The following is a 27,291-nucleotide window of genomic DNA, read 5'->3' on the forward strand; positions in this document are numbered from 1 at the left end:
CCCATGTAGGGACCTTCTCTATGCCCACTCATATTGTCACTACCACCCAATGCGTGGTTACCACACACCACTCAGCAAAACCCTGGGCCAACGCTTCTCATTAGGCCTCAAACCCCAGTCGTACAGTGAACCCCTAAAGGAAGTCCTGGATGGGCCCTGGGTCAGGGGGGCGGCAGTGGAAGGCTTCTTGGAAGGACTGCTTCCTCTAGCAGGGCCCATCTTATGATGCTGTGTCCTCTCCCAGATCCAGCAGGAGGGCTTTACCTGCATGGTTCCTAACCCCTGGTGGCCGGCATCTAGCCATCCTGGACTACAGCAGCCTTCTCTGAAGCCCCTGCCAGCAGTTAGCTCCATGTGTGCTTTAAATGGACAAAACAATTAGACTCTAGAAGTGTCTCAGGTCTTGGGACCCATTGGGCACCTCTAGGGCAGTGACCAGCCCAGGATAGGGGCCTCCCACTGTGTGGGAGTGCACAGCAGCTCTGGGGGGACAGGCTGAGCCCCAGGTGGACCTGTCTGGGGCCTCAGGTGGTGTAGCCCACAGAGCCAGTCACTTCTTCTTAGGGCTGCACAGGTGGGTGCAGTTAGGAGAGCGAGCATGGGGGCTCCATCTGCACTGGTCCTTATCCAGAGGCGAACTGGACAGGGCAGGAGGAGCTTGTGGGCTGACCAGTCAGTCACCACTTACTAGCTTATATCCCTGGGGATCTAGGCACACAGACAAGGTATCAGGTAGCTCCCAGGTAATGGGGTCGTGATCTGAAGTCCCTAAGAAGGAGGGAAAAGCCCCCTTCCCAGCCAGAAGCATAGAATGCTGTAGAATGGGCCGTCTCTGTCCAGGCCCTCTGTGGGGGTTGAGGGGGAGTTCAGAGGTGAAAGAGACTTCTGTCGGTGGGGGAGGAGACCTCTCCCACAGGATGACAGTGCAATGGCAATACAGCACAATAAGGAAGGCACTGCTGAATTCCTGGTCTGTGGAAACCCAGCCTGCAGACAGGACCAGGGGAGGCCTCCAGAGGAGGGAGGGAGGGAAGTTTGGGGTGAGAACTGCAGGAAGAGGTGGAGGTGGACTAGCGTGGAGGGAGGGCATAGAGAGCAGGGCAGACACTTTGAGAAGAATGAATAGGAGTCATGGTCAAAAGGCAAGAACAGAAGGTGGATAGGGAATGCCTCCAGAATGTGCCCAATAGGCTGGGCTGACTCATAGGGGCAGGGAGACAGTGAGGGACCGTGGCAGCTACAGCTCCCCCTCCAGGGCCTCATCAGAAAGCTGGCATACTCTGAGCTCCAAGTTATACAGCCTAAGAGCGCTGGGAAGAAGGAGGGGGAGGGGACAGAAGGGGTCTGATCAAGTTCAAAGAGGAGGGGTCAAAGACTAAGCTGTGAAAGATACCAACACTTAACACCATTTAGGGCATTTAAGGGACAGAGCGGGAGGCCAGGAGCCTGGAAAGGAACCACAGGGAACACCAGGAGAGTGTAGGATCCCGCAACCCAAGGGAGAGACCTTTGGCCAGCATGGGTGGGGATGGAAGTCCTTGGAGGATCCTATGTGAAGGGGCTCCCTGCCAATCAGCCAGGACCAAGAGGCCACCAAGAGGTCATCCAGCCCAGTTTAGTCCAACCCAGATGAGGCCTGGAGTCTACCTATCTGCCTGTGCACCCTCAGGGAACTCACAGGGAGGACATAGGCGGAGCTCTGTGGGAACAGAAGGCTTGCTTGGTGCAACAAAGAAGAGGTGGTGGAGAGCCTGGCCTGCTATGAGTGAGGAGGCGCCCACACACATAGGCCCAGAAGGCCAGAGGACTGGGTCTTCAGAAGCAGGGAGCTTCAAGAGGTGGTCTGGGGCTGCTAATGCATCCTTCCTTATGCTGATGTGTCACTGGGTGGCTGAGAGTGGACGGACCAATCCTACCTGCTCTCTCAGCCCCAGTGGCCCAAGACTGTCCCCTCCCCAGCTTACTGGCCCCAGGGTCTCACTTCTGGAAGCAGAGTTCTCCCCACACATGCAGCTTCTTTGTACTTGTAGATAGACACAGACAGGTTCTCTTAGGTGGAGATAGACATCTATAAATCTCTGCTCCGCACCCGGTTTGGGGAGGGAAAGCAACAGAGCAGCTCTATAGCTTTGTAAGGCCCTACTCTGAGAACCAGAGGGGACACTGCTCATGCTGGACCTGAGGGCCCTGGCAGCATTGTCCGAAGCTGAGGATGCTGGTCCCTGTCTCTCTGACCACATTCAACCCCAGACAGGTGTCCCAAAGCCTTCAGGGAACACAATCCAAGGGAAGCTGCCCTTATACAGATCTGGAGGGGCCCCTGACTTGCTGGCTCTGAGGGGACAAACCTCAGACCTTAGGGTCCCTAAGAAGAATCAGGAGAGATGCCTCCCACCCCATGAAGGCCTGAAATTGGCTATCAGGGGGCCACCAGCAGGCAGACAAAGAAGCAAGAGCGGGGGTGACATAGAAGGAGGCTGTGTGGCTGGCAGAGTGGCTCAAGTGGCAGAGTGCCTGCCTAGCAAGCACAAGGCCCTGAGTTCAAACCCCAGCACTGCAAAAACAACAATAAGAAGGAGGAGGAACTCTGGACACTGGAAGCCAGTGTTTCATTACCTTTCTTATCCTTCTTCTCTTCCTCCTCTCCACCAGCTCCAAGCAATGTAAAGATGATGCCTGTCTGGGAGTTCACACCAACGGCCGTCACCACCATTCTTCCGGAACCTTCCATGACATGGGTGCCTGGTAAAACAGAGAGGCTGAGACAGAGATTTGCACTACCTGGTGGGAGACATGTTCAGTGTCCACAGGTTTGTTCCTAGGGATTCTCAGAGGCAGGAACTCAGAATTCAGAGGCCACAAGCACTGTGTTGATTGTACACCTACCCAGCAGCCTGTTCCCTGGCTTGGAGGGGACCCAGAGGCCCACAGAGGGGCAGGTACTTGCCAGAGGCATATTGTGAGTCATTCACAGTACTTACCAGAGGCGCCTGGTCTTTCTGTCCAGTTTCCTACTGTATTTCCCACTGCCCCCTGTGGTAAATACTTGGCTAAATCAGAACCTTCAGGGAAGGGAACACTGCTCCAGCAAGCCTCCATGGACTTCCCATTCGGGATGCCAAGGGCCCTCCTGAGCTGGGAGAGTCCATTTCCTTGCTGTGTGACTGGAGTTGCTGCCATCAGACCTCCAGTGGTCCACTCTGGCCTTGCAGAACTGGTCCTCAGACTCCCTAACTGGAAGAGCTATTTAGGAAGGCCCTCCTTGACGCAAGTCTGGCAGGCTGGTATGGATGGGCAAGCTGGGCCAAATGGCTTCCAAGGTGATTTCACGTTGGACTGGTTGGGAAGGTGAGTCCTCACCAGAAAGCAGCATGGGGTCTTTGTCTGCTGACTTGCGCACATGGTCCGACTCGCCAGTCAGGGAGCTCTCATCGATCTTGAGGTCATTGCCCTGGATGAGCACGCCGTCGGCAGGCAGCAGGTCTCCTAAAGGCCCGGAACCAGAACCAGAGGCTATGGGTCCATGGGACCTTTCTCCTCACCAGATCCTCCCGGCTGTCCCAGGGGAGGTCCTGACCTCTGAGAAGAGGACTTTGGAGTCACCTTTCAGCCCCCTCCTTTAGGAGGAGCCACCCAGATCCCAGGGAACAGGGACGATGTTTGCATCTTGCAATAGTGGGAGAAGACCTCCTCAGAGGCCATGGGGACAGCCTGCTTTCTGGAAGCCTTGCATGTCAAAGTCCCTTTTTTTTTTCCCTATCTCCAGCCCCCTGAAATGAAAGCACACATGCTCTTGGGGAGACAGCCTGTGCTGTGGGGAGGGTGAGTCTCTGCTGGCCCAACCTTCTCAGAAATGGAAGTCAGACTCTTGGCAGAGTAGGTGAAGATTGGCACACTCACCATACTTGACCTGGGCGATGTCACCCACCACCAGTGCAGCAACAGGGACCTGGAGGAGCTGCCCGTTGCGGATGACTGTGAACTTCTGTTCCTGCTCTATGCGGCTCTGCAGGCCTCGAAACTGCTTCTCCTTGCTCCAGTCATTGAAGGCGGTGACCAGCACCACGCAGATGACAGACAGCAGGATGGCAGCCCCCTCGATCCAGCCAGCCTCCGCCTCACCCTCATCTTCTGCCCCGCCAGACACATTTCCACAGGCTGTGCCAGAAGACAGGCGGGAAGCTATGTGAGCCAGAGGCTGGGACATCCTGGGACCCTCTTTCCTCTCCTTCCAGCCCAGAGCCCCGACCTCACCTTCACTCTCCTCTCCGGGTGGTGCATAGAAGGAGAGGCCCAGGGAGACAATGGCGGCTACCTCCAGGATGATGAGGGTCACGTCTTGCAGGGCCTCCCACACCAGCTGCAGGAAGGTCTTGGGCTGCTTGGGAGGGATAAAGTTCTGCCCGTAGATCTGCCTGCGCTTCTCCAAGTCATTGGTGTTGTCCGCCAGGCCTGCACAGCGCCCCAGAAGGGCAGCAGAAGCACAGAAGGAGAAGATGGGACATCTGCTGCTGCAGGAGTGTCCCTTGAGGATCTGTGGCCAGAGCCTGCCTCATCCTCTAGACTATATGCTTGGAGAAGCCTAGTGCCATGAGTCTTTCTGCAAACCTGTGGGGCCAAGTGTATGGGAATGAGCACGCAGCCCTCCACAGCCATCACAGGGAGCCCCCAGCCTGAAGAAGGGGTGCTAGCCCAGGAAGAGGGGCTGTCAGCCCCCTCTGCTACACAGATGAGAGAACAGGCCTGGGGAGGCCTCAGGACTACAGCAGTCTCAGTTGCTGGGACTCAAACCTAGGCCATATGCCTAGGTTTGACTACTCTCAGTTGATCCCCGTGCTGCCTTATGCAACTTCCAATCTATCTCTGAGGGGCATTTGAAGGAAAAGTGATAATGCCCGACAAGGGGGAAGAACGGAGGGGACCTAGCGGGGCCCTGTGTGGTCCTGTGTCACCCAGAGACAGGAGCAGAAGAGAACAGCCAGCAGCTCTCTGGGGAGGAAGAACAAACATCCAGATGGCTTCAGTGAGTTTGCAGGGAGGTCATCAATCATAGGGTGCCCATCTTCACCTAGGTGCCAAAGAAGTGGCCAGGCCCTCTCTTCCCATCAAGAAAGAACTCTAGCTCTCAAGTTGGCTTCCCTGTCTTCTTCAGAGTGGGCTAGCCATGGGGCCTCACCCAGGTCTGCAAGAGGAGAAGACATGGATACCCTGAGAGTTGGACAGCCACCAAGCCTTGTTCCCCCATGGTCTGCTGGTCCCAAACACTTGCAGGATCACACATCCTGACCTGCAAAGGGGGGTAAAGTACAGGGGGACCAGGAGCACGTGTGGGGCTCAGGGATATGGGAGTCTCTGGGAGCACGGCTGCTGAGGAGGACAGAGGAGTGAGTGGCTATTGGACATGAAATGGAGCCGACTTTCCAGAAGCCTCTCAGGGAAGGATCAGAGAGAGGGAGCGGGAGAACTAGTGGGGGATGCAAGATCTTGGGTGCAGACACCCACACAGGGGGCCTCATATGAGAAGAGAGGGTCTCAGGAAATTGGGTGGGAGAACAGGGTGCTCTGAGGAGAAGCGAAGCCAGGATCCCAGCAGCATCTCACTTCCCCCGGGCTGTGCAGAGAGGCCGCTCATCAGCTGGGAGGGTGGTGTTCTGCCCCCCAGGGTTCAGATGAGGCCACTGAGGCTGGAGACGGAAAGGGCCGTGTGCCTGTGAGTCAGAGCGCAGAACTGCTGTCCAGATCAGGACTGTGGAGCCTTGCAGATGCCGAGCAGCCATGAAATAGGACTGGAGAGAGGTTGAGCACTGGTGGCCACAGTGCCACGGAGGCATGCAGGGAGAGATCCACGCCTCATTCATAACGCCTTCTCCAGGGTCTGGCTCTAGCGCCGACCTCAAGACCTGGGCCACATGTCTGCATGATGGCTTGAATTACACCCAGGGCCAAATTACACTCTGCCAAATTCCGTGACCAGCTTTCTCAGGAGTCCCGCAACCAGCCTTAGCCTCACAATGACAGCCATCCCTCATCCAATTCTGTCACTGGTCATCCTTGAGAGGTGGGGAGGCTGGGAGGAATGAGATTGTTAACAGTTCACGATAGCGGCATTTTGTCCCCAGGCCATCAAGCAGAATATAAGGAAGAGGAAGTCAGTTCTAAGCAGATGAGGCACGTCAATTGATGCAGGTCCTAAAGGCTGAGAGGGCCTGGACCCTTGGCTCTAGAGCCCTGGCGAGCATCTCTACATCCTGGAAGAACTCCTGTGGGCTGGAAGGCATGTCTCCTCAGGCCCACTCAGAACCAGCACCCAGGGCACGGGTCTCAGCCTGCACACTCAGGTGAGATGATGCTATTCTCTGCCCTTGGCATTCAGAATTCTCAGCAAGGCTGATCCAGCCCCTCTGGTGTTCCCACAACCCCCTAGTCCCACACTGATGCCTATGGACGGGTGGCAGCTTGCAGCAAACAGCCCAGAGCTGCAGGCATGACTTCTGTCACCTGCTGTGGGAACTAGGGGAGAGCAGAAGGCCATTTGGCCTTCTGGGCTTGGGAAGGCTCACAAGACAGCCCTAGACAACTCGCCAACAAGGAAGTGCTGACAGTGGGGCTTTGCGGAGGGGTGGGGTGGGGCTCCTTCATGCTGGAAGAACTGACAAGAGCAAAAGCCACAGCCAGCATGGCCTTGGCATGTCCACTCTAGTAAGGCAATGACCACACGGAGTCTTTCCCACCCAGAAGGGCTGCAGCTGTCCCTGCCTTTCTCTCTTGAGCCTCACTCTGCCTGGGCCCGGCTGGCAGCTCAGATTTCTGCTGGGCCAAAGGCCTTTTTCCGAGGGCCCGCAGCTTCCCCAGTTGGGTGTCTAGGAGACAGCTCTTATGGTGGCAGGCGGGGGTCAGGGACCCAGCTGAGGGACATGTCCCTCACTCTGGACTGGGCCCTATCTCCTTCAACTATAGGAACTGAGATATGGGGTCAGTACAAAGGAGACACCAGAACTTTGAGCCTACTAGACACCTGGGTTCTCCACTGCCCTTGGCCTGGAGCCCCCAGAGAGGGAAGAAGCCCACTGTAGCCTCTAGAAAGCACCATGTGAGTCTGCTTATGTCTGCTCCACTGCACATGCCCAGATTGTCCCCAAGGGCAGTGGGGCTCTTGGGCCCCTTCCCCAGAAGCTCCCTCCTCACCCCTCCTCCAGCCTTGTCCTCGGCCTTGATTTGCCCTTGCTACTGCAGCAATGCTTCTTTCCCCTTGCCTGAGACTGGCAGCTGCCCTCAGCCTGGCCCTGAGGCCTTGGCCTTCCTGTGGGCTTGGGGGTCCTGACAGCTGCCACCACTGCCACAGCACCTGTGTGTGTGAGTGTGTGTGTGTGTGTGTGTGTGTGTGGTGGGGGAAGCAGCTGTGGCCCCTCTGGTTCTGAGCACGCGCCCACTCAGCAGGCCTAGGGTGGCCTGGGTCCAGGCAGGGGGGCAGGGGCTGGCTGGTTGGCATGGACACAGATGGGCTGCCTGCCCAGAGCAGAGGCCAGATGCCATCAGAATTGGATTAGGACCACATTGTGTTGGCTCACAGCTAATCTGCCCCCTCCTTCCCACGCCTGCCTGTGGAGACCAGACAAGGAGGCTGCAGGGCCCAAGTCCCCCCACAAGCCTGCCATTAAGGCTTCGTCTCCCTGCCAAACAGGAATGCCTTTCTTCAGGATGGTTCTGGAATCCTTTTGGATCTCTACAAAGGCTGAGATGGCAGTGGAGTGATGCATTTATTGTTGAAGACAAAGTGGCCTCCCCTAATATGCCACACACCTACCTGGCCTCCCCACCCTCCACTGAGCCCCTCTTGTGCACCTTCTTTTTGTCCACCTTGTCAGGGGGTTAGCATGGGGTCTGAGGTGCAGTTAAGCCAGCCCTTTTATAGTCAGGCCACTGTGTCTGAGCAGGAGTACAAAGAGTGGGCAGGCTACATTAAAAACTCCAGGCCAAGGTAGCAGGGCTGCTGAGGCCCCATGCCTACTTAAGGCTCATGACCTGGTTGAGGAGGTATGGCAGGGAGAGTCACCCACTCCTGGCCCCAGACAGCCTGAGGCTGAGGCACTTGAGAGGAGGGGCTGGGCTTTGGCAGCAGACCCAAGCCTGGAGGGATCCCTCTGAGGGGTCACAGGGACCCAAGTGCTCAGAAGCCAGGCAGGGGCTGGGACACCCACCTGGGCACCTGCCCTTCTCCTTGCCCACCCCCTCCACAGGCACCAGGCAAGCTCCTGAGCTCTGTGGCAGACTCGGGCAGGTTCCCAGGGGCCTTGACATTTTAAATATTTAACAAGGCCTGACAGGCAGAGGGAAGAGTTGCCAGCTGAAGCCCATCTGCTTCCTTTGATCTGGGAGAGGCCAGAGCCCTTGTGGCTAAATGGCCCTCCACCCCAGCCTCCTCTGAGTCCTCAGGGGAGTGGGCAAGGAGGAGGGAAGGAAAGAGATCCTTTGGCATAGAGCCGAGCCATCTGCCCTGACAGAACGCTGCTCTAGGCTGGTGTCCGTGGCAGGTGGGACAGCTCCAAGCAAGGAGACCCTCCACTGTACCTCAGAGTTCCTGACCTGGCTCCTGGGCCGCCTCCTCCCATCTCTACTCTCCTTTGGGCTCATGTACCACTGCCTGCAGACACACTGTGTTTTCTGAAATCCATCTGAGGCAAGGGCAGAGCAACAGGATCTTATTTGTGCCTCAAGTCTCCAAGCGGGGTGCAAAGGCAGAGTGAGGAAGCTGAAAGTGATGGGTTGTGCTTGGACCAGAGTAGAGGAAGTGGGAATGGGCAGGGTCTGGTGATGGATGGGACAGGGGTGCTAGGGAGCAGGAGGAACCCAGGGTAACGGCCAGGACCAGTGGCACTGGGTGGGCCAAGGTGCCACCACTGACATGGGCAGCTGACGAAATCAATCAGTGCTGGCTGGGAAGCAGGCCTGGCGTCAGGCTGGGATAAGCCCCGGCAATCCTGCCAGGCCTGTGTCAGCTGGACCAGAAAGTACTCCAGCTCCTGAAATCTGGGGCTGGCTCTGGCTCCTGGGTGGTCCCTGCCTCACACCAGACCCCAGCAGGGTCTGGGGCAGGCTGGCACTAGAAAGGGCAGAGCTTTGCTTCTCACATGGCCAAGTGGGGATCCAAGATGGCAGTCAGGCCTCCAGCTCAGATCCTTCCAGAAGATGCTCACCAGGTTTCCTAGAGGCTCACTGTGGCAGCAAGACCTACACTGCCTCAGGCTTGCGCCTCTCTGGGATAGTCTGTGACCACCACCACTTCCAATTGGCACTCTGAGCCTACTGTGCCCTAGCTCCGGCTACCTATTTCCATCAGGCTCAAATACCCATGTATTTGAGTCATCTCTCCCTTTCTAAGGCGTGGCCCCCTGCAACTTAAGCCCCAGAGAGCTTCCACTCTGCACCAACCCTTCTTCCTCTTCTGATCTCTTTTAACTGAACATGGGGATGAGAACATGGAGACGATCCCCTCCCAACGTACCGAGGGGTCCTGTCTTCCTCCTCCATCAATGGGAGGTGCAGGCCCTGCCTTGTTCTTTGGAAGGGATTCTGGGGTTTCAGTCTGGGGCCCTCTGCCTGTGTGTGCATGCTTCACATGGTGTTCAAATGCCTCTTCCTCTTCTTTCAGTCTACATGGTGGAGAACAACTGATTGTGGAGGTGAGCATGAGGTCAATTTACCCCTCCCCCCAGGACTCAGGTGACCCTGAGGAAAACAGTCTTCTCCTACACAAGGCATCTCCCACTCAGGGGAAGTGGCCGAGAAGAGGGCACAGTGAGGGTCCCAGTGTTTGCGTCCTCAAGGGTCACCTGGTCTCTCCACAGAGTCCCTTCTGGGAAGCTGCTACAGCAGAACTGCAGAGCCCTTGACTATGGCTTGAGGCGTAAGGCAAACCCTGCCCAGCCAGAGGGACTTACCCTCTGTGGGTGAGGTCTTCAGCCTCCTACAGAGCCCGCTGACGTCCCCGTAGGCTTCCTGGATCTTCTGCAGCGCCTCAGCTCCACGGAGCTCCATGAGGGTGCGCAGTTCGGACAACGTGCACCCAAAGCCGCCCGCATGGGGGGCCTCCCGCTGCTGTTGGGGCTTGGGGTGGAACTCGATGGAGCTGTTAGCCATGTCGCCCATCCTGCCTGTTGGGCCTTCTCACAGGTGCAGCCTCAGCTCAACCGCAGCTAGGGCCACCTATGGTCCCCGTGCCAAGGCCAGGTGAGGTGGTGGTGGGGAAGTGGCTAAGTGTGGGCACCTGGGGAGAAGGAGGCAAGAAGAAGCCAGGGGAGTGGTTGAGACAAAACTAAGTGTCCAGTCTTATAGAACATCCTCTGCAAATCTTCACTCAGTGTAAGCCACGACTCACCCACCAAGTGACAAATTCCCCTTCTAGACTGGGCCAGTGGCCTTCAGATCTTTCCAGACCCCACCTACCAGGCTTACCCCCCCTCCACCACAGTCCTGCCCACCTTAAATATCTGGTGGGAGGGCTTGGCCAGGTGGGGAAGGAGGTAGTGTTGGTGCCTCCTACTAGGAACCCTCTTGCCAACAACACTAACTAGCTCTTGCTGCCCCCACAAATCCATGTGAAACCCTCTGAAGTACGGTGATGCATTGGGGTTGACAGTGACTAGCCTTGACCCATAGAAGTGGATTATCAGTGCCCAACCATCAGCTCTTTGCTTGTCCTCCCACCTCACTCCCTGCTCTTGCCTGATTAAGACTTGCCCAGTGCTGCTGGCATGCTATAAGTCCCCAGTGGTCTTCTGGTGCAGTCTCGGTGGCTCAGTTTCAGGCCCAGGGCTGTGTAGGGCTCCAGGGAGTAGGCTGAGCCATGGACGGGGCCAGCCGGGCTCCAGGTGAAGACTTAGTGTGCAGGGTGATTCTGCAGCCCTGAGGGTACCTGAGGGCAGTCGGGGAGAAGGAGGCCAGAAGGGAGGGAGGGAGAGAGGAGACAGCGAGGAGAAAGGAGGGGGAGGGAAAGACAAGAAGGGAGGGAAGGAGAGCAGTGGAGGGAGGAAGATGGGGGATGAAGGGAATGAAAGGAGGGGAACAGAAAGGGTAGCCACAGTCACTGGTGACTCTGCCCACAAACTGCCCTCTAGCACAGTGCCACCACACTTCTGTTGACAAAGTGAGGAGCTAAGGCCTTCCACACAGAAAGCATCCAGCCCACTGCCAGGTGGCACCACCTTTCACCCTTTGCAGGGCATCATGAAGTTGTCACCCCCCTCACTGTCCCCTCACACATTAGTGCCCCTTGCCTCACTTAAGAAACTGCTGTCACCTGGGCTGGTCTCTGCAGCCTTCACACAGTCTTATGGTGGCACAGTTGGTCCCTGCTGGACCATAACCCTCCCCAGCTTTGCTTTCCCCACATCAACTTCCTGCTTACACATAAGTGGGAGTATCTCCCAAGGTCATTTCCTCCTGGAATTTAACTAGTCTCAATGCACATGGCTTTGGCCTTCATATCAGCAAACAGCCTCCTGGCAACATGCTCTCACCTTTGGGGAAGCTCCTGGCTCGGAATGATCTTCTGACCTTGATCAGTACTTTGCCATTCATCCAGGTTTCTAGAACCACCCATGGAAACACAATAGCCCAGAGCCCAGAAGAAAGGGAAAATGCCCTTGGGCAGCCAAAATGGAGGTGGTCAAGTCTGTGGCCTTCACTCTCAGGAAAGCCCTACCTCTCACTCTAAGCCCAACGGGCTTAGATCCTCTGATCCACCCCCCCATGGCCTTAAGATGTTGGAAGCTGAGAGCCCCACAGCTCTCGGGAGACCAGAGGCTCTGGGAAACAACCATCATTCCCTTGCATGTCTCCATTCCTGAGGCCTCAGCTATCAAGAAAAAGTGTACAAGCCTATCCTCGAGGTCTGGTGGGCAAAAGAGGCACTTCAGAAAATGTCCATCCCAAGTGATCCCCGTTTTAAGAGTTTAGGCACCTAAGTGTTAACTTTCTAGACACTGTCTACATGGAGCAGACTTTACTTCTGGAAGATGTGGGAACAAAATGGTGGACATATAATCCTCTCCCATGCCCACACACCTCTCTCTAACCCATTCTTTCGGTTGGTCATCTGACAAATATACACTGAGCATCAGCTATGTGCCTGGCACTGACCTTATGTGCTGGGGACAGAGGATCAACAAGACTAAACTAATTTCCTCTGTGAAACTGAGCTACAGAGACAAGGTCAGGCTCAAAGGCCAAGAGCATGGGGCTTCCTCTAGGAAGGGCCATGTGGGAGAAAAGACTGAAAGAAAGTGAAGGAGTGAACAGAGGCAGAGGTGGGCCCTGAGCTCAGGGATGCCTGGGGCAAGCAGTGTGGGGGGAAGCTAGCGGGGTGAGCAGCTTCTTTTGGGGGTGTCCTGTGAGCACACTCCAGCCACCTAGAAGGTGGCATGAATCACTCCTCATTTTGTCAGAGCAGGAAACTGAGGCTTGACCAAGGGAAATGACAGATCCAGAGAAAGTTGTGCCTGCTGCCTCCAAAAGCTCTTTGTCCTACAGCCCCACTCTAACGTAGGACGTTTGCTTACAATGGTAACCTTGCCTGCCGGGTGTGCCCTCTCCCCCTCCTTTCTCTGATCTAAGCTACAGCCACCCCCTGCAGCTCCAGTACATGGCAACTGTCAGGTTTGAGCTCTGTCACCCACCTCCACACTGCAGCCTGCTGGCTGCTGGAGGGGATGGGCTGGGCAGGTCTGGTTTGACCATGTAGGCATGGGCTTAGGCTAGCACAAATTCTGCTGAGAGTTGGCTTCTTTGGTCCCAGCCAGGCAAGGCTGCTAGGAGAGGCCCCATCAATAGGGCCATGTGTGCAGGGGTGACAGCCGGTGAAAACATGAGAGGGTCCTCACTGGTCTTCAGGTCCCCACCAGCCTGCCCCAGGCTCCGATGCCCTCAGCAGGCAAGGCCTCTAACCTCTGCACATAGCCCCAGCACCCCAGTTGGGGACCTGCACATCCTCAACTGAGCTTCCTAAAGACTCCACAGGGGCTCTTTCTAAAAGGGAAACCAGATGGAGGATTTTGTTCCTTTAGAGCCATTCATCTTTTCAGCCTCTCCAGCTACTTTCAGGAGAAGAGGGACTGTGAGGTGGCTGTGGGCTTGGCAGGGAAGGGGAAGAATGGCCTGTTGGGTGTGCTCTTGGATGGGTATGGGCCTAACAGAAATTCCTGTTCCTTAGAGCAGGCACCTGAAGGCCACTGGCACAAGCATCCAAGCCTAGGAACCTTGGCTGAGGCTGTGCCTCCCCTCATCTGATCAGGCCAGCTCTTTCCTCTCCCTCCTACTCTTGTCCCTGACCCCCAGTGTCACCCTGCCCTCAATTAAATAACAGACAAAGCCATACCAGGTCCTTGAGCTGCTCCTGACTGGGCTGCTGGCATCGCTGTGACTGAATGGAACTTCGGTGACTCATAGTAAGGATGCTAGGAGGGGAGGCAAGGCCGGAGCTTCGATGAGGTTAAGCTATGTCCCCTCCCTGTAGCCAGAGAGACTCTAATGGAGCTCAGAGTATTCCTGCCCTTCTGTCACTGCCCTGGGTCAAGTCTCTCCCCCACCCCGCTGGCCTTACTGGCCCTGCTTGTCCTCCCCACCTCAGTGTCCCTCTTCCCTAGCAAACCCATGTCCTGTCTACCACCCGATAAGTCTCTCTCTGATCAGGCAACTGGTTGCTGCCCTGCACTGAGTTACAACCTTCCCTGGCTCAGGCAACATCACTCCCCAAAACTCTTTCTACAATCCATGATGGTCCTGCCACACCCCCTGTTTCAATCTCCCACTCCCATCAAGCACCGTCCAGGTCCTGTCCTGCCCCTTGCCTGAATACCTTGCTCCACACTGGCCTATCCGTCGCCACTGCTCACTCTGTCATGATCACACAGCTCTGAACCCTGACAGCACAGTCTTCTCTCCCATTTCTATCTGTTGACCTCCAAACACATTCTTTCAATCACAATTCCAGTGGAGTAGTCTCCAGAAAGTCTCTGCCGGTTACTTTTCCAGTCAAAATTAAGGGCTGCACAGCATATAATCCCATTCTCCTCTTGCTGTGCTTGGCATTGTAATTGTGTGCTGAGCACTTTCCCACTTGCTGCATCATCAGCTCTCATTGGCCATTGAATCAGTAGGAGGTCCACCAAGTGGTCAGCCCTGGATGGGGATAAAGGCCTGGAGGAATGAGGGCATGGGGGCCTGGCCACAAAGGAGGAGCTCGGAGCTCTGGGAGGTGGCATCACAGTCCTGAACAGCATGAAGGCAAGGTGGGCTGAGGCTGGGCACTCTAACTAACCTTTCTTGTCCTAAAGAACTCAACAGGCCACTTGGAAGATGGGAGCCATCAGGTAAGGTGAGGAATTTAAGTGGTTGTTGGCTGCTGGAGAGTGCTTTCCCCCCGCCCCCCCCCAGCCAAGTTCTCTGTAAGCCTGGACAGTGGCCTCCCTCAGTTTGAATAAGGACAACAGCCATCACTGAAATGGCCAAGAACAGAAGTGACCAGCTCTATCAGTTCTGCAGGCCTGACAGAGTTTCCGGCCTGGGCTGGTTGCCGAGAACGGCCTGTAGGCATCGAAAGGGCAGGGAATGTACCATTTCGGTGCTCTTTCATCTTTCAGACCTTAATTGGCTTAATTGAATTGAGAACCTCCACAGAGGGGCACTCAGACCTTCCGGTATTTGCTTCATCCTGGCACAAATTGGCCAACATCATGGGGTGGAGACAGCAGAGACCTGTGCTGGGTTCCCTGGCCCACCTCACCCTCACTGTGAAGCTGTCAACAGGTCGATACCTCCAGTGCAGCCCGAACACCCATACCCCTTCAGGCCTCCAGTGACTCAAATCCGCTTAACCAGAATCCCAGGAGTCCTCCCCTATGTGGTCTCTCTCTGGCCACCTCTAATGGGGTCTCTTCCAGCACTTCAATGTAAACCTCTCATATTCCCCTCTGGTTCCTGGACAGCCCATGGACCTCCAGGAAGCTGCAAAGTTCCCGAGTGAGGGGTGCCTCTGTTCTCAGGCTCCCAACACCTAGCTTTAAGTGGTCAACATTCACCAGATGCCAACTCCTGCAACATCTGTCAATGCTTGTATACCAGCCCTCATTGCAGTCTCACAAACACTTATTTCACGTAGGAGAAACTGAGGCTCAGGCAGGATCAGAAAGACATTGAGCTCTTGTTTGGCCCTGGAGTCCTGGCCCTGCCTTCCATGTGGTCTGAGGTGAGTCATGACTGCACACACCAGGATACCCTGACAACCTTGAGCAGCTCCCCCAGCAGTCCCAGACTGTACTCCTCCTGATGGTACTAGGGTTTGAACCCAGTTTTGTGCTTGCTAGACAGGTGTTTTACTGCTTGAGCCCATTTCCAGCCCTTGTACTCCCCTTGGTCACTTGCTCTGTGTGGGGCCACCCAGCCTTGCCTTCAGAAGAAAGAACCAATGGAGAGGAAAGCCCACCACCCTCCCCCAAGTTAGAGCCCCCAAATTCATTAGTATTCATGACATTCTCAAGTCTAGAAACAGCCCAGAGCCACCCCTGCCTGGCACTAGCCAAGTCCATGTGGGCATATATCCCCGCACTGATGATAGGTTATTCACACCAAGCGCTGCTGGCACCAGTACCACCTAGAAACCAGGAAGTCCAGCCCCAAGTTGCTCCCTAGTCACTTGGCCCTGAGTGACAAGAATATTCCCCCTGCACAAGTTCCATGCCTAAGGTAAAAGGCCAGGTCCTGCTACCTCAGGCTCTCCTAACGTCCTGATGCTGGAACCAGACCCAGGATGCCACGGACTGAGGCAAGAAGGAAGCAGAGACCAGCTTCATGGGCAGGTGATGGAGGCCTGGCACTTGCCCTCTGTGTTATCAGCCCCAGTGGCTCCCCTTCCAGATAGAGCCATTGCTCAGCATTGGGGATTCTTTGAGGTAACAGTCCTGGCCTCTTCTCCACCTCCAGGCTCCTGGAATGTGGGCCAGCTCCATGGAATGGAGAGAAGAGTAGCAAGTCGAGCAGAGTAGAGGCCCAGCCCTGGGCCTCATAGGCAGACATCCCAGTCCTCTCCAGTGGGTGGCCCGGCTGCACACTGTGCGGGGCTTGGGGCCCAGCTGGAGAGCAGGTGGGGAGAGGGCACGGGAGGAAGGCCCTTGGCCTGTAGCTGCTCTGCCCTCTCCTGGGTCTAATGTGATGGGCAGATAGAGACTTGGCCCAGGTCCCCCTGGGAGTCCCCTTTAGTGCTGGATTTCCCATAGCTGCCCTCCCAGCAAAGGCCTTTTCCTTCCTGTCTGCTGTTGCCCCCGCCCTCTGCTTGACACACCTTGGTGACCACCTGGGAGGTGAAAGGAGGGTTCCAAGGACAAGGTCGCATGTAACCGAGGAGGGGGAAGGAAGGACCCAGGCAGAGAACAGCCTCATTAATATTTCAGAGGTGCTGTCACTGCAGCTCTTGGGCCCTAGCAGCCCCACCACTTGTGCTGGTGGAGGGAGGAGGATGGGAAAAGAAAAGGAAACAAAACCCAGAAAACAGATTTAAAGGGACAGGCTCCCCCGCCCCCCTGCTGCTCCATCCCTTCCTCCCCCTGTTCTTGGTACAATCTGTGCACACGCCAAGCAGCTCTCCAGCCGGGAACAGCTTTGGGCACAAACAACAACAACAGAAAAGGGTCAACTGCCACCATGGTGCCCCCTCCTCGCTCATGCATGCACCCACCTGCCGGAAGTTCTGCTTCTTCAAGGCAGCCTGTGGGGGCCTGGTGCTGCCAGCAAGTCCACAGGGGCCCTACCCATTCAGCAGAAAGACAGATGCACAGACTCTAGGCACTGGAAGTCCCTGCTAATACTAATAAGGGTCCAGCTAAGGAGGATTCTGGGGCCTGGAAAAATCCAAGCCTAGAATCCTGGAGGTGGCAGTTAGCCAATTCCAACCTTGCCTCTGGATGGATGAACTTCTAATTGCTGGTCAAGCACTTTAGTCTTATCTAGAACAGCCCATGCCAGCCCTGCGTGGACCCCTTCGCACCTGGAGAAGTTTAAAAATGCACAGTCCTGGGTCCAGAGCTGCCCCTTCCAAAGGGGTGGGGTGGGACCGGGACTTGGCCAAGCAGCCTGCCCTCCCCAGGGCAACCCATGACTAGCCAAGCTTGAGACCATGCATTTGCCTGCCTTTAGAAGTTCTGGGAGGGCCCAGAATTCTCCAGTTAAAACAAGCCTCACCATAGAATGTTAAATGGTGCGGCCATTATACAAAGCAGGATAGCGGTTCCTGGAAAAAATTTAAACATCACATTACCATAGGATTCAGCAGTTCCACATCCCCGAAAGGAGTAAAAGCAGTGATTCAAACAGACACTTGTACAGTCATGTTCACCGCGGCGTTACTCACAACGCTGCTGAAAGGTGGGAGCAGCCCTATGTCCACAGATGGGTGGACAAGCAGAATGTGCTCCTCCACATGATGGAATATCACTCAGCCTTAAAAACGGAGGGAATCCCGGCATATGCTGCAGAGCATGTGATGCTCAGTGAAACGAGCCAGGCACGAAAGGACAAATGCTGTCTGGTTCCACTTCTAGGAGGGCCTCCGAGAAGCCGTATTACAGAGACTGACAGTAGATGGTGGCGCCAAGGGCTGGGGAGAGGGATGAGGAGCTGGATTTCAGTTTGGGAAGATGAACAAGTTCTGGAGAGGGTGGCGCTGATAGTTGCACAGCAGTGAAAATGTGCTCAACGCTTCTGCTCTGTCTGCTTAAATGGTGAAGATGGTGCATTTTGTGTTACGTGGCTTTGACCACAATGCAGTACAAAAAATAAATGAGCCGTTTTGCTCTGTGTCAAGGGTGGTGGACACCAGGCCTGGGTGGCCTCCCATGGTGTCTAAAGCCACACTGTTTCATTCAGTGTGGAAATGTAAACTTAAACAGACCCTTCCTGGTAAGCTCTACCTGCAGTCTACAGCCTCTGTGACCTCTCACACCACCACGCACATCCTGTCTCAGCTTGGCGAGCACCTTATTAGGTGGCACAGGAACAGATGAGCTGAGGGATGCCAAACCGTTGGTAGCCATTGCTATCACTCTTGCCCTTCTTCTCAGATCATTTCCTCTCTCCCCTCTCTCTGGCAATACTGGGGTTTGAACTCAGGGCCTCACACTTGCTAGGCAGGTGCTCTACCACTGAGCCATGTCCCCAGCCATCCTCCTAATTGGGAACGGTGAGGGGCAGGAGCCTCGCCTCTTTTTTGCTGGACTAGTATACACTTCTTTGGAGGCAACAAGCTCCTTTCATCCTCAAAAGGGATGGCCAACTCACTTGGGGAAGGCCTGGCCTCAAGACAGGTGAATTCTGTTTACAAAATACGGCTTTGAGGGGTGCTAATGAGCCTCCAGAAGGTTCTGGCAGAGGCTATGTCATAATTTAATTGTTAGCTAGGCATCTTGTCATCCAGTCAGTGACTGTATTCTACCAGCTATGTTCTGGCCAATTGGATGTGAGCCAAAATGATAGGGACAACTTCAGGGTTGTGCCTTAAAGGGCAGGAACATGTTTTCCCCTGCTCTTCTCCTCCTTCTGCTGAAGTGCTGACGTGAAGACGGGAGCTGCAATAGCTACCTTGTGCCATCTTGCCCATGTGCAACCCAGTTAAAGAAGCACAGATCCCTGGGGACCAAGTGGCCATCAACCAGCCATTGGCTGCCTACCTAGACTTTCATGTGAGAGAGAAATGAACCTCTCTGTTGTTGAAGCCACTGTCTTGCTGGATCTCCGATAAAGAGCCAGTGTGGCCTGAGTGAGTCAGATGTGCACGGGGAAGAACATAAGCCTCAGTCTTTACTCCATGCAGAATCCAGCACTGGTCCGGGAGGGTCCCAAGGCCTCCCTGGAGTCTTCAGGACCCACCAAATCCCCCCACTTTTGTGGGCTCCCTGAGGCATGTGACCACATGAAGTGAACTCCCTCTCACCAGTCTCATTTGACATTGTCCTAGAAGTTCTAGCCAAAGCGGAGGGAGAGGTCAGAACCATACAAAAGAGTGACAATCGTATCCCAGTAACACTGAGCAATCAGCTGGGCTGGGCACTCTTCTCCAGGGCTTTTCTAGAATTTTCACATTTGCTCTGCACTCTAAGCCTCTATGGCAAGGATGATTCCATTTGCTGTAAAGCAGAAGCAAGGAGCAGAGGCTGACGTGAACGCAAGTGGTTTGGCTCCAGAGGGTCCTAAACGATTCCTCGGCCAAGTGACTGCCCAGACACCCCCAGAAAGCAATGAACACATGAGTAGAACCAATTGAAAGAGTTAAGTAAGTCACTGGACAGGAGTCAGAGTCACCCAAGCTCTCCAGGGCTCCACTTTTTAAATCTGTGAAATATGTCCTCATTCCCCCTCACTAGGTTGATAGGAGCAGAGGGGCAGGGCCCAGAAGGGTAGGCCCATTTCTCTGGAGGCTTTCTCTCTGACCACCAGACCAGAAAGCAGAGCCAGGGGAGTGTTCGTTGTTGAGTCTTGTTGGTCCTGCCCCGCTTGTCCTTCTGGGTCACCCCATCATGCCTTCCACTCCCTCTGCCTGCTTTGAAGCTGACACCTGCCCGACCCCAGAGTTCAAAGGTCAGGACCAGGCTTCACCAGTGAGGCCAGAACATTCTGCTTTGACCAGGGTGAGGTCTATGTGCCTCTTAGGATGCAGCCCCACTTCAGGGACCATCTGCAGGCCTGCTTGAGTCCTGCATCACTCTGGAGTCCCTGAGACATTTCTGGGGACAAGTCAACACTCTTACATAAGCACCCCTCACAGTGCTGGGTGGCCCTTGGCCCCAGAGAGAAGTTAGAAAGCCCCTCTCTGGCTGGGGCATTGAAGTATTGTCACTGGGGCCATGACTCTACTTGGAAGGAGGGGACAGCCATTTGTTTCCTGCCAGAGAAGGCGAGAGCTAGAGAAGGAGGGATTGAGGGAGCAGGAGCTGGAAAGCCGATGGGCAGGGAGCGTAATGACACTAATTATCCAATTACAGCGAGCTGTGCGGGCAGAGAGCTGCATTGCAGCAGGAGCAGAGCCAGCCCTGTGCCCCGCCCCCACACGCGAATGGCACACTCTGCCCCTACCCCCCGCCCTTTCTGCCCCAGTGCCAGAGGTGGCTGGGCAGACCTGTAGTCTCAGGATTGACAGGAAGACCCCAAAACACCACTAGCCCCTGTGAAAGACACCAGTCCACAAAGGGACTTGTGTCTGGGGTCCAGGAGGTACTGGGTCCCAGGCCTTTGGCCCTTCATAGCCAGAAAGCACATGGCTAGAATGAGGGTCACCCGATCTCCCCAGCTCTGTCCGGGGTACTGTGTGCCCGCCCCTGCCAGCCTCCAATCCCAGAGCCAGCTCCAAGGACTGGAAATAGCCAAGGCCTAAACAGGTAATTAAGGAAATTGCAGGCAGCTGGAGGCCATGGGGCCACAAGCCGGGGCTGAGTCCTTCCAGCCAGGACAGGTGGTGACTAGATAAGGAGACTAGCAGGACACACAGGTGTCCTCCTGGGGAACAGGCCCCATGGGTGGGGGATTATTTCTAGAAACAGGCTGACATCCTTTAGATGTGTGGGTCCCCCACCCAGGGGTCTCCGACTGCTTGCAAAGTAGCCTCTTTGGGTTTCTTTTGTCACTGGGTTGATTCATCCAGAGAAGCAAGCCAATGTGGAGAAAGAGTTGATCAGGATTGTTACTATATGGGGATTCTGAGCACAGAGGTGGGGGTCTAGAAGCCGACTTTCCTGGTGCCAGGCCACTCGGACCCTTTAGAAGAGACCTTGACCATGAGAAGACAAGGGTATAGGGGGGGCAGAAAAGGCCAGTTCAGACTAAAGATGGGAATCAAGTCTCACTGCCCTTCTGTGGCCCAGACAGAAAGATCCAGCAGAGACCCCAACTCTGCCAACCTGGCAGGTGCTGCTTCCTCCTCCAGGGAAGGTGGCATGGGCACAGGGGATAGCAGGTGGCCCAGGAGCCCTGATCCTGCCTGGACCCATCTACCCACTACTCTGTCTCACCTTCAGACAGCCATGTGGGCCTCTGTGGGGGGGTTGGCAGGACAGCGATCTGAGCAGCAACCCTAGGTCTGTCCACTCTTATCTTAGCCCCAAAGTATGGCTTACAAGGGGGCACTCTTGCACTGCTCCCCAGGACAGGGGTTTCCAAGAACAAAGGCCTGACCTTTGGTCATTGAGCTATGGGCAGGTGAGTCAAGGGCCACAAGAGAGACTACTCTGGGTGGGACGGGTGCTGAGGACAGGCACCACCCATCCTCACCTCAATGCACGCCCCTTTCTCTTCTCTCCCACACTAGGTGCAGACAGCAGTGGCAGCCTCCCTCTGCCCAGCATTGAGATCCCAGGAGCCGAAGGAGCCTAAACCAGATGCCTCTGGGCCACAGCCATCCCTTCCAGGCTGGTGGCTTCAAGCCAGTATGTGGTGTGCCTGCTTCTGTATTCTTCCAGGAGAAGTGGAGCTGAAGCCATACAGGGGAGGAAAGGTCCAATGTGCCTCATGAAACACTCAGTTGACCGCCTGAGGTGTGACCCAGAGCCCTCACCCTGCCCCAGAAGTGGGGCTGGGCACATTCCCCATGACGTGCCCAGAGGGCACTGAGGGTTTCAGCAGGGCTGGTCTAATCTGGAGAAGAGCCCCTCCCCTCTCTATCATGCCCCATGCTACCGTCATGCCCCTGGCCAGCCATCCATGCAAATGTCGAGCCTGCCACTCAGCGTGTTTTATAACCTGGTTCAGGGTTGTGTCAAAATGCCAGAGTGCAAGGAATTCTGAATGTTGGGCTAGTCCAGGACCGGCAAAGTTCCCAGGTGACTTGCAAAGAACAAACGCAGCAGCCCCTTTTCAAACACCTTCATTCAGAGAAGCAAAGAGGACATGCCCTGCCATTTGAGATCACCATCAGTGGGAACGGAGATGCTGTCAGTGACTTTACCATCTCCCATCTTCCTTGATGCCAGCTTGCTTTTCTGTTCCTAACGAGCAGGCTCTGGTGTTCCCAGGCCACCCGGCCATCTTCGGCCTTTGCTCCCAATCGCGCCTTCACCCACACAACCTACGCAAGGCCAGCCCGCATTATCTGAAGGGAGACAACTGCTCCCTGACCCCATGGGAATGCATTGCTGCTTGAGGACTCCAAAGCTGTCCAGGGAACATACCACCGAGTGCTTTATTTGGGAGGAGGGAGCAAGGGGGACCTGATATGGATATAGATCATCCAGGGAACAACTGATTTGATAAGGGAAATAGGGATGAGTGGTTAGCAACCTGGAAAAGGAACCATATTACCACTTCGCCACATACTTCCTGAAAGCAAATTTCTTTTGCATTCAACAGGGTTCCGCAACTATAGCCCAAGGGCCAAATCCAGCTGCTAAGTGTGCTTGTGAATAAAGTTTTATTGGCACATGGCTATGCCCATCATTTACATATCCTCTGCGGCTACGTTCATGCTGGGTTGCTGGGACAGAAACCAAGTGGCCTTTAAAGTGGAAAATATTTTCTATCTGGCCCTTTGCAGAAGTTGCTGAGCCCTGGAATGAAGATTTAAACATCTCACTGGGCATGGTGGTGGTACATGCCTGTAATCCCAGCTATTAGGGAGGCTGAGGCAGGAAAACCAAAGTTTGAGGCCAGCCTGGGTAACATAGCGAGACCCGGTCTCAAAATTAAAAAAATAAAAAGGAGTGTGAATATAGCTCAGCGGTACAACACTTGCCTAGCATGCTTGAGGCCCTGGCTCAATCCTCAGTACCTCAAAAAAAAAAGAAAAAAAAGAAAAAAAGAAAAAACGTCTTAAAAATACAGATACACACACAGAAAGAGATGGACAGACATACAGACAGACCCACCACACACACACACACACACACACACACACACACACACATCCCTACACATTCAGAGAAAACCCAGAAATGACTGTTCTCAGATTTCTGTAAGAGGTTTTATAAGCCTGGAAACAATGGAAGAAATCACACCAACAAAATGTGACAAAAAATGTTTACCTTTTCCATTGGAAAAATTAAAGGGCAAACAACAAAGAGATTAAAATTGTTTGCAACAAACATGTTAAATTGTTGCTATTTTCATGTATAAAGTTAGTTGAAGCCCATAAGAGAAACACTAAGAGCTCAGTAAATAAAGGTTAGGAACAGGTAATTCACTAAAAAAAAAAAAAAAGAGAGAGATGCAATTTACAAATGTGGAAAAAATGCTCATCCTCCATAGCAATTAAAGAAACACAAAGTAGAGTAGCTATTTTCTGACCTAGATACTTATGCAGGTTGTTTGGTCATAATACCTACTGCTGGCAAGTTGCAGTGTGCGAGTCCTCTGGCGCATTAAGAAAGCCCTTTTGGAGAGCAACTTGGCAGACTGAACTCCTGTCTGGGCACCTCTCCTCAGGACAGGACGAGCGTTCTGCACCAAGATGCTCAGCAGAGCCTCATGTGTAAGGGTGAAACAAATCCGGCTGCCTAGATTTCCAAAAATAGCCAAATAATTAAGCGAATTACAATCTCTTGAGAGAATACTATTCAGCCATTAAAAATTGTAATTACTGAGGACTGCCCTGATACATCCTGGGCACTTGATAAATAACTGTCAAATGAGTAAATGATCGTTTGGAATTTCTTTGTTGCATGGTTCAAGTTCATTCATTCATTTTTTTTTTCCAGTAAGTACTTACTGCTTTCATAATCTTTAAAAAATTAAACTATATCCATTTGAAAAAAAATGTTCATTTAAGAAGGGATTACATTAATAAAGAAAATGCTTATGTGAAGTAAAAAATAGATTGCAAAATTGAGCCCATGGTATAATTACAGAAATGTGAGAATAAATAGGTTATGCAAAGAAAAGAGAGCAGAAATAAGTCCAATAAAATGGAAACACTATCTTGCATTTGGTGATAGGACCGGGGGCGGGGGGAGGTTCTATGTCTTGGACTTCTCTGGGTTTTACAGGTTTTTTTTAAACAGAGGTTGCATGTTAAGAGCATTATTTGGCGGGGGGCAGTACTGCGTTGAACTCAGGGCTTCACACTTGCTAGGCAGGTGCTCTACCACTTGAGCAACTCTGCCAGCCCAAAAGCATTATTTTTAAACAGGAGGAAATCAATGTAATTTAAAAAAACAATGCTTTGCCCATCTGTACAGACCTGCCTGGGTCTCTCCCACTGCTGCCTCCCAGCCTGGACTCTCAGTGCACGCAGTCCACTGGACACCTGGACACATGGCAAAAAATAATTACGGCCATCAGGACTGAGCAGTGGCCAGATGTGGATTTGGCTCCAAGCTCGGTGTGTGAGGGCCACTGGCGTCAACTTGAGGCCAGGCCCAGCATCCTATGGTCTCATGGGTGTCTGGGCATCTGGGCCAGCCCTTGGGGAACACAGCTCTAGTCCTAAAGACCTGCACTCTGACCCCACTAGCAAGGGCCCCAGACTCTCCAGGAGATGGACAGGCTGCCCTGGGTGTCCACACCTGCTTTGTTCACTGCCGTTCAAGGAGCCATGAGGGGGTGGCCTTGGGTGTGAGGACTGGGGTCTGCATTTGCTTCTTAAAGTGGTGTCATGTATCAGACATTCTGGAGTTAAGTGAATGTTCTCTGTCTTCGCCATGTGGGCTACTGAGATGGAAGGGTTCAGGGCTGTCTGGCTGCGTCTGGGTCGCTGGGCCAGGCAGGCAGGTAGGGCAGGGCAGGGGTGAGGTGTGGGGACCTGAGCTCTGGGAGGTGCTAACTGGCCTCATAGCCCTAACCCATGCTGCTGACCCCAGCCAGCCCTGCACTTCTACCTGGTGGCTGGAGATTCTTCCTTGAACACTCAGCCAAGTATATTCACTGCAGGAGGGCACAGAGTGAACTTGCCTTTTCCTCTCTGTGGCACCCATAGAAGCAGGCATAGGGCCTGGGCCAGTATGTAGATGGTGGAAGCACTGGGAGCAGAGTCCTCAGTGGCCATTGCACCAATAAGATGTGGCCCCTTGCATGGCAGGTCACATTGTGACAACACAACACACCCATTTTGAGAGGCAACCCACTTAAACCCAGCCTGGAACCTTCAGTCCCCATTTGTCAAGGGCTCAGATCAGAGCCTGGTCAATCATGGGATGCTTCCTCAAGTTTCCACAAATGCCCCAAACTCCCTGAGGGTCTCTCTTCCATGTGGTTCTCTGGGGGTGCTTGAGTCTGGGGACTGGCCACAGGCAATCCACATGAGGACTCAGGTCTGCATTTGCATGAAGTACTGCCCCAAGACAGTACATTCTGGAAAATTCTCTACCTGCCTCATTCAGCAAAGTAGCCACCAGCCACAGGTGGCTAGCTAAGTACTTGAAATTTGAAATGAGGCCAGTGCAACCAAAGAAGGGAATTTGTAATTTCACTTTAATTAAATTGCCACGTGTGGCTGGTAGCTACACACCAGACAATACAGTTCGAGAAAATGCCTCAAGACCAAGGCCTAATGAAAGAACTCATTTGAATGGAATGGTCGTGCCTTTACTGAGGGAGCCACACATACAGTAGCAGCAGGCTCAGGTCCCACTTTGTACGCTTTGATTTGGATCCAAGTCTCCAGAAACCTCTTGTGCCAGCCCCAATATTCCCCATACCTCGGCATTTCTGCAGTGCCCCGTGGCTCTGGTCAGTTCTGCCACCTCCTCAACCATGTGACCATGGGCTTGTCCCCCTCCCAACCTTGGCATAGTCTCAGATGCCTGAATTTCCCTACATCTGAGAACCTCCTTCCCTCCATTCTGGTGACATGTGGCTCACATCCATCTCCCCTGGCTACACCCAGGCCCACTGCCAGCACCACCCACTCTACAGAAGGTGCCCAGGCAGGGGAGGACTTTCCAGCCAGGCACCATTGGCCTGGCTTCTGTCAGCTCAGCCAGGGTGAGGAAGAGAGGCACAGTGAGGAGCTGGGGAATGAAAGGGATACGGAGGAGCCATCTGCACACTTCTGCGCACTACAGGTCTCTTGTCTACCGTGCCCAGCCCAGGACACTACACTGTTTGCACACTAGCTGCTGTCACAAAGGTGGCACCAGTGGGGCTCAGGGGTGCTTAGGTGCCACAGTCCAGGTCCCCATCTATTAGCTACTCCTTTTAGGGGTGCCCTAAGGGAGTCACATAGACAAGTTACTGAAAAGGAAATCATTCTCCAATTTGCTTTGGATAGGTAGAGATAATCCCTCATCCATTCTTCTCAGAGGGGAAATTTGGGTAGCGATGCCAGTGTCTCTGTTTCTGAGCTGCAGGATCTTCTCAAGAATCCCAGCATTACCCCAGCAGGGTCCCCTGAACACTCAGCTCAAGCACACAATGCTCCCTTCTGCCAAGTTCAGCACACACTTCTAGAGATGATGGATGATGGAGTAAACTTTCAGAGACGATGTTAACAGGTGGCACAGACCAGACTCAGGAGCCTGGCACCCTGTTCTAGACCTGGTTTTACCACCTATTGGCTATGTGACCTTGGGCAACTTACATAAACTCTCTGAGCCTCAGTCTGATGAGCAGCAAAATGGAAATAATAACAGTACTTGCTTCATTTGGTTGTTTCAATCGAGTGAAGGAGGTCTGTGAAGCACTTAGAACAGTATCTGTCACTAGGTGACTATCGTTATTCTTATTGTCATTATTGACATTCCTTTACATGGTAGTAACTTCTGATGGAGACAGCAACCACCAGTGAAATCAATACACAGGACATGAGTTTAAAATCAGAAGGGAGTTCAGGTATGCTGACAACTCACTCAATAAGAGGATGAGGTGCAAATGGGCCAGAGGAAGCTAGCTGCAAGAGTCCTAGCCAATCTCAGCTCTCAGAAGTCCTGGGGGCCCAGGGCACTTTCCTCCTGTCTACTAGGAAGCAAGGGCCTCTTTGCACAAGCTATGCTCAGAGGGGCTCTGAAGCTCACTCCAGCACCCTTTGGCTGCCCCTCTGAGCTGGGCTGGAGAGTGCTCATTGGCTCCCAGGCCTGGCCTCTCCTGCTTGCTCTTGGGAATGATTCAACCTCTGAAGCTCCAGCTTGGAATCTTGAAATATCAGTGCTGGGCTGAGGTGCTTCCCTACCCCCATCCTCAGATCTGGAGCAGGGAAGGGACTTGGCCAAGGTCACAAAAGCCATCAGGAACAGAGCTGACACCACACCGTGGAGTTTCTGTAGCTAGAGCCCACAACACCTCCCCACAAGCCTCCATTGCCCTGGTTGCCCCCAGGGCCTGCTGTAGCAT

At 54.0% G+C, this 27,291-nt stretch overlaps 1 protein-coding gene across 6 annotated transcripts in view; it reads right to left on the reverse strand.

Annotated features, from left to right (window-relative positions):
• Atp2b3 (ATPase plasma membrane Ca2+ transporting 3) overlaps positions 1-27,291 on the reverse strand; it is a 70,543-nt gene that overhangs the window by 40,967 nt on the left and 2,285 nt on the right. For all 6 annotated transcript variants that reach the window (XM_074064415.1, XM_074064413.1, XM_074064414.1 and 3 more), the window contains exons 2-7: positions 10,723-10,912; positions 9,939-10,264; positions 4,255-4,452; positions 3,901-4,158; positions 3,361-3,486; positions 2,617-2,742 (exon numbers count right to left, since the gene is read on the reverse strand). In XM_074064415.1, the coding sequence (XP_073920516.1) occupies positions 2,617-2,742; positions 3,361-3,486; positions 3,901-4,158; positions 4,255-4,452; positions 9,939-10,146 (916 nt within the window). In that variant the 5' untranslated portion in view covers positions 10,147-10,264; positions 10,723-10,912. The remainder of the gene's footprint in view (positions 1-2,616; positions 2,743-3,360; positions 3,487-3,900; positions 4,159-4,254; positions 4,453-9,938; positions 10,265-10,722; positions 10,913-27,291) is intronic.

Source organism: Castor canadensis, chromosome X, assembly GCF_047511655.1.
Source record: "Castor canadensis chromosome X, mCasCan1.hap1v2, whole genome shotgun sequence".
NCBI classification, from domain to species: Eukaryota; Metazoa; Chordata; class Mammalia; order Rodentia; family Castoridae; genus Castor; species Castor canadensis.